This window comes from Bidens hawaiensis, unplaced genomic scaffold (assembly GCF_021521415.1).
Source record: "Bidens hawaiensis isolate Kalapana, Puna unplaced genomic scaffold, B.hawaiensis_p1.1 tig00008375_1, whole genome shotgun sequence".
NCBI lineage: Eukaryota > Viridiplantae > Streptophyta > Magnoliopsida > Asterales > Asteraceae > Bidens > Bidens hawaiensis.
This window is the reverse complement of record NW_027491593.1, coordinates 870,679-878,425: the sequence shown is the minus strand read 5'-3', so window position 1 is coordinate 878,425 and position 7,747 is coordinate 870,679. Positions and strand designations below refer to the sequence as shown.

Below are 7,747 nucleotides of genomic sequence, written 5' to 3'. Positions count from 1 at the left end.
GAAGATCTAAAATAGACAAGAACAAAGTCCCATGAAAGTAACATATGCACTGATAATGTTCTTAATGTAGGAAACAAAAACTGGTTCTTGACTGTCAAAACATAAACAAACAAATAAAATGTAGTTAAAACTTAAAACCAAGTACAGAGATCTATCCTTCTCTTTCCCTATCCAAATCCAAACAAAATATATTTTAAGTAAAATTCTCCAGAACTAACATTAATTAAACAACAACATGATGATGATTGCTATGATAATATTAATAATAATAATAATAATAGTAGTAATAATGATGATATGAACTTGCACTTGCACTTGTAGTACTACATGAGAGGACTGTTTATGAGTCCATGCCGATTTGTTGCACCAATCCCATTAATCCACCCTCCAATCATTGACCTCCCAGCTGACTCAACCTCATGAACCATGTTCCCTTGATATCCCATTGATCCAACATGATCAAATGAACTCATCATATTGCATGCTTCTTGTTTCACTGCTACATGTTCTTGATGATCATCATGGAACATAGGGTGGTTCAACATTTGGTATTGATCTTGATCATGATTACCACCAACATTAATGTTTAAACCCATATCCCCAATATTAGTATTATTATTATTATTATTATTATTATTATTTCCACCATTATACACCATATTACTTGTGTTATCAAGAAACCCAAGAAACCCTAACTGGTCCCCAATATTGGCACCCAAATGATGGTCAACATGGTCAAACTGATCATACCCAATGGACCCATTTTGTTGCCTCTGGAGCCTAGCAAAAGCAAGTGAGAGATCAGTGGAGGTTGAGTCATATGCTAACTGAGGTACACCTGCAAGTAGATTAATATTATTCGAAGAACTCGGTGTGAAGAAATTAAGTGGATGTTGTTGTGGTCCTGATCTCATCTTTGAAGGTGCGGAACATGGTGATGAGTTTGATGAATTCCCCACAGAAGAAGACGATGATGAGTTTCTCTTATTATTCTTCCTGCAGCCTCCGCCCACCGGGACATTTCTTAGGGTCCCACCTTTGGTCCAGTACCTTCTGCAGGACTTGCAGAAGTATCTAGGCTGAGTCAGGCTGTAGTTGTTGTAGTAGCAGAATTTGGTGTTGCTGGAATCACATCTAGGGCATTTCATAGCTTCCTCAGGCGGCCGCGGTTTTTTGTCGTCTTGTGGTTTTGTGCATACTTGTAACATGCTCTCTAATGTCTGGGAAGAAAGCTCCTGAAATAATCAGAAATTCAAATCAGATCTAAATCACAATTTTATTTAATTTTTTTTAACGACAACTCGTACTCTCTAACTTTACTCTTCTCTTAAACTATTTTTTTTCTTTTGTCAGATAGTCAGAAGACTTAAACCCTTATCATTTAGAAACGCAATTTGGTAAACAAAAATTCGTAACAATTATCGAACAATAATCTTAAGTTCTTAACAATTTCATCTAAAAATAAATAATACTGATCGAGTACAACATAACTCGATCAATATGTATTATGAAATAAACTAGTAACCTTAAAATTAACCTTACTTGACTCATGGACTAAAGTACTAAACATAACTAAACTCTAATACAAATTTGGTTATTACATGAAAACTACCAAAATTTGAACAAAACCCTAACTAATTCGGTGATTAATAATCGAGTACTCAAAATCAAGTAATCAAATTGTGAAATCATACCAAAGGGCATTTAGTCCAATGGTATCTGGTGGTGTAATAGGTGTTCTGAGGTGGAATGTTCAAATCTCTCAATAGACAGGTTTGTTGTAGATTATTAGCCGTTAAAAATATTGACGAAATCTTGAAATTAATTGCTTATCAATCTCTACATGTAACTGTAAAAAATCTAACAAATTACTTGATCTGAAACCTAATCGTGAAGTTAAAATTTATATAATATTTAGCTTAATTATTTCTAAGTAATAGATTGAATAAATTAACCAAACTGGAAGAAAGTAATCTACCTGCTGGTGATGGTGAAGTCCAGAAACATCCATGTCTACTTCCATGAACACTGTTACTGTGTGTGAGAGAAGGAGATCAAAGAGTGAAGTTTAAAGAGATTAAGAGAGAGATAAAGTTAGAGAGAGGTGTGCTTCATGCAAGGTGGATATGATGGTTAAGAGTATCACCAGCGTGTGTATATATACACACTTAAAACATATAGTATATACGTACACTCTCACTCTTGAATATATAATCTTATATTTTATAAGTTGTGTCTGCGCATAGAACGAGACAATAAGATTTACTTGTGAATGCAGTAAAAATGTATATATTTTTTTAAACATTTAGAACTAGCTAATATTCGGACAAGTCTTTCTTAAACATAATGTTAACTGTCTATACCGTACTATCACAAAATAAACTCACCAATATGAGAAAATGTCACTTGAGTCAGTTCTTAACCTAAGACCTTAAGATCTCATACCTTAATCATCACCACCAATATTCCTCCATACTATTAAACCAAAAACCAATCATAGTTAAAATTATTAATATGTTAATTTGTTGATTATTAAAAAAGAGTTTGGAGCAAATAATCCTTGATAGCACTTAAATACATGTGTTATTATTTCGAGCTCTAATATTGCGTTCTTCACTTCTTCATCTATATCTATATATTTTAATTAAAAAATATCATTTTATTTCTCTAGAATTTGTTAATATTTTAAAAACATCACAGAGTTCATTCTCTATTTTTTTTATCTATATTTTGCTCACAACAAGCACTCATATTATTAACTCTTTCTTTTTTTTTCTATTTTACATGTTCACATAATTACATAGAGTGATTAATATTTATACTCTATAAATCGAGACTTGCTATTACTCTATTTTAGTTGAAAGCTAATTAGTGAAACTATATTTTATCTTCATTTCTTGTTTTGGAGATTAAGGATTATATAGAGTGTGAGATTTGGAATGCTCTTACATACCAAATATAAATGGTTAACTCACAATTAAAAGCTAGAAAAAAAAACTATTCATATATTTAATTACAACAATTGTAGTGCGTGTTTATCATTATATTTAATTTGTTTCAACATATATATTTTACCATTTTGAATGCATTCAGTGCAAGTAACAGGCTCTTGATCCTTTCTCTTATAACAAAATAGTTGACCACTCATTCCCAAATACCCAATGCTCGTTGGTTCTCAGTGTTAAAGTTTTTGAAAACATAGACCCAAGTCTTTGGCATGCTACTTTTTCGTAACTCCATGCTCGTGGCCTTCTCATAATTCTCAGTTCGGGAACGGGATTTGGTTGTTATACATAGTCCTATTTTTGGAGAAAACTATAAAAAAAATATGATAGAAATATAGGAGAATTAAGAGGGTGTATGTTTGGTGTAACAAATTGGAAAGAAGTATGTTAACTTAAAAGAGTGTAAAAATGGTTTATTTTTTTATTTTAGTTTATTAAACGGTCATATGACCATTGACGACGTTTATGTCTCACAAAGCTCTATCAACTTCACCAACCTAAAATCCGATCAACCCAAATGAAGCCGAGCCTTGGCCGAAGACCTTTAACAAAACAAATCAGAATTTACATAATGAGATTGAGATAATAAAGAAAATGATGCATGGGAGCAATGTGAATGGTTGGAAGGTTGTAGACATTGACTATACCTTCCTTTCATGTTACTTCAACCAAATATTCTTTCACATTAATATCATACAACGGCGAGAGTGGGTTTCCTATGAGGGGGAGGGGTGGTGGATGTGATGAAATTTTTCATCACACACCCCATCCAATCAGTTGGTGTCACATCACCAACCCCAAATCTATCACATGTGATGGTTTTTTACTAGGGGTGGTGATGTGGTGTGATGGTGTGTGATTGACTTTTTTGTTTATTTTGAGGTTAGAATAATAAATAATAATAATAATAATATTACATTACATTTCATCTTCTGCTGTCACATTATTCATTCATTCATCAACTTACCCCTAATTACCTTGAACAAACATGCTCACATTCCTAGCCAATTCACCTTCAAACTAACCCTAAACCCCCAAATTCATTTCAATTTCACACACCCATTATCCAATTACATTATGCAAACACCAACCCACCTTCTGCTTCTTCTGCTCTTCTTCTTCCTCTTCTTCTTCGCCGCCGGAAACCCATCTCCGGACGAACTCAAGGCATTACTCGAGTTACATAAAGGGATCAGTTCAGATCCCTTAGCTAAAGTCACAGATTCATGGGTTATTGTTGATTTTGCCTTAAACCCACCTCCATTTTGTACTCAATTTTACGGCGTTCACTGTGATGACGACGGCGGCGTTACGGCGGTTGTTCTTGACCGCCTTGACTTGGCCGGTGAAATTTGTTCAATTTTATAAAATTTATTGGTTTCCACCCCATCTCACGCGTGATGGCCATCACGCAAAGAACCTTCATCAAGCTTGATAAAGGAGTAGCGGCGGTATTCAAGCACCCATCACGCGTAATGGGTGCTCCATCACGCGGTGCCCCGGGTGCTCTAAGAAAAGAACAATTCAAGACTACACTAGAAGACCTTCTTTTGTTTGAATACCCTATGATGTGTACCTTATGTGATAATTCAGATACCCCACTCAACCCTATATATGTATGCTTTACAAATAAATAATATTATTGTATTTTATAAAATAATCTTTTGATTTACTTGTTTTGTTTGATTATGTCTTTCATCAAAATTCTATTGACTTTATACAGAATTATTTCTAATTTAAAATATTATAAGTATGCTATTTTTTTAGTCAAAACGGTTAGATAATCTATGACTGATGACCTATCAAGTATTTTATATATATTACATATTTATTTAAATAAATATGTGTTAGTGTGGTTACGTGAAGAGTGATCATAATAACACATTTTTCAAAATCTATATGGAAATGAATAACACAAGAAGTCAAGAAGATATGAACATAATTAACGACATAAGGTTATAATTTAGACTTAATTTCTTAGTTTTAGACTTTTAGTTAAGAATAATATACGAATATGACAAATTGGGTATGGTTTTTTTTTTGGATTTGACTGCAAATTTGACCAACTAGTCAAAACTGTAGTTTAATGGTTAAAAAAGAAGCTTTGACTGTTAAAAGTCAAACTGGTCTAATAAATAAATCTTCAAATCATTTGAACTTTAGGTTTAACTAATCTAATTTTTTTCTCAGGTTGGAGGAGGGAATAATGAATACACGGATGCTGATATTGATGGAATTCGTGAAGAATGGTCGACTTTTGTGGCATCCTTTATTTACCGGTGAATGTTCGTATCGATGTTAATAAAATGTTAACTTTGAAATATTGTGAAGAATGGTCGACTCTTGAATGTTTGTTAGTATGTTTAAATGTTATATGAAGTGGATTATTTTGCTATATATGAATTTTAGTTTTATTATGAGACGCTAATTGTCATTATTTAATGTTAAATTATAAATCTGTCAAAAACATTCTTTTTTATAATACTTTAAACCAAGACACGCAAACGCGTGTCGAAAAAAAAATGTCAATAATGCTTGACATAAATGCATGTCATAGAAAGATGACACACAAATTTATGTCATTGTTTCTTTATGACATGACCTTCCTTGACACGAGATATCGTGTCATCTACCCCTTTAATGACGCGTATAGCGCGTCATTAAAAGACTATTTTCTAGTAGTGCACGTTTCAATATATATATTAACGGAAAAAAATGATCTTATGGTCACGTAACTTACTTTAACCGATTTTAATCATCACTAATTGACACAACAACAAAAATAGCATGTATTTGGAAATGTCATTGGCCGTATTGAAACGAAAAAAGTATTTGTATCATGGTGGAATAAAAGTAAAAACAACTTATATTTAAAAAAAGGTCGATGGCATTTCCAAGTACTAGAGTGTGTAGTTTCTCAAGTCCCGGATCGATAATCAGACACGATATAAACATTTCAGAAAATATAACTCAATTATCTGATTACAAATCTCAAACCCTAACTCGGTTTGACTCTTGATGAACCCTAACTTTGTTACATCTCGTGTGTGCCTCTTGGATGAACCCTAACTCGGTTGCATCTCACACCACAATCTATATTGTCTAACCATGACATGTTTATATAGACTAACCTAACTTGCTAGCTAAGACATTACCAAATATAATTACAATACAATTAGAAAACATAACCACTATGACCTACTTTTCAATATTGGTCCATAAAATTCACCGACTTATGACTTGGAGTCTGAAATTACTTCCAACAGTTTCATATATAAAAGAAATTTGTTCACATTATTTTAACTCAATAAGAGATGAATAAATGATGGTCGGGTATTTTGTATATATATTAGTATATTAATTATGTAGTTTTATTGAGTATATTGTTAGAACTTTGGTACTTCATACGTGCTTTTGTATTTCGGGTAATTGATCGTTAAAGATGCTAAATGCGAGACTTGTACGAGTATGGAATGATATCTCGGGAAGACCGAAGCATGATTTGATGTCTTGGGAAGTGTTACAAGGATTCGGGAAGATTATGGATGAGAAATCATAAGCCACTGCTAAAACTGAACAAGATGGGTTGACAAAATGCGACCTCGAAGTAAAACGAGCATATCCTGAGCTAGAAAATGAGTTACGGGAGCCATAATATATGAATTTTGGGTTTCTCGACGAGAGGAATCCATATATGGGGTTTTCTTAGGTCTCGATACGCGACGGGTAGGGTCTATGGCCATCGCGATACGCGATGGTCTTAAAAAACGTGAAAAACGGATTTTGACCTATATATTCTATTTTCCGAACCCTAATCAGGATTGACGACTTCCAACAGCTATTAGGCGCTTTTGGGTGAATTCCAGGGCTACCAATCATCTTTTGATCAATCCTAATGGCCATCCTCATCATAATTGAAGATCTATCGATTACGATGCTCGGCTAGTCTTCTCCGAATCATACCCGGGATGTATAGCTTGTAACTTTTACAGTTTTTCTCATGTGATTAAGAACACTATGTATAATTGTTTATGGTTGATATATGATTACTGATGTTTAGTATTTTTGTGTGTTCAGTCGGTTTAGGTTTACGTTGGTCTGAACGATTTGTTACCAGTTGCTAGATAATTGATCATATGATTGTTTGATTAGATTGAATACGATAAAACATATAATTGCCCTTAACTGAGTCACACTAGCAAGGATCGTTTGATAAACAGTGTCGTGTGTAAAGTGATTATTGATGTCTAAGGTTTTGTCTGATTGATCAGTCTGTAATTAACCAGTAATAATTAATCTGTTAGGTTGCATGAGATTACTATAGGTTGCTTACTTGAATTCTCGGGTGTGATTTGCTTTGTTAATTGATCGAAACTTGTTTACTCGTTTGCTTGTTTAACTCTAAATTTAAATCATTGCTTGTGTGATCAGCACTAAATCTGTTACTTCATAATATTAAAGTTGCTTACACGAATCACATTGACCACATACTCCTGGTGGATACGATACCTTACTTATCATATCTAGATAGTTTAATTAGGTTTTTGATTTACTCAAACGACGGTCATTAATAAACATTGTGTTTCAATCATTGTCTTTACATTTTAATAACTCTTCAACATTGTAAAAGTTTGATAAATACCTATTGATATCAAATTTTAAATTTTGATAAGGTTATTTACAATATATATATAAAATATTATGAAACGTAGAAAGTAAAATTTTTATACTTTAAATTAATT

The 7,747-nt window shown here is 32.9% G+C and overlaps 1 protein-coding gene across 1 annotated transcript; it reads right to left on the bottom strand.

The window, feature by feature from the left end:
- Positions 1-271: 271 nt before the first annotated feature.
- On the bottom strand, positions 272-2,023 carry LOC143637671 (uncharacterized). Its single transcript, XM_077105002.1, has 2 exons — positions 1,979-2,023; positions 272-1,235 (listed from the first exon to the last, which is right to left on the bottom strand). Exons 1-2 carry the CDS (start codon positions 2,021-2,023, stop codon positions 324-326), a joined length of 957 nt encoding a protein of 318 aa, XP_076961117.1. The 3' UTR covers positions 272-323.
- Positions 2,024-7,747: the final 5,724 nt, after the last annotated feature.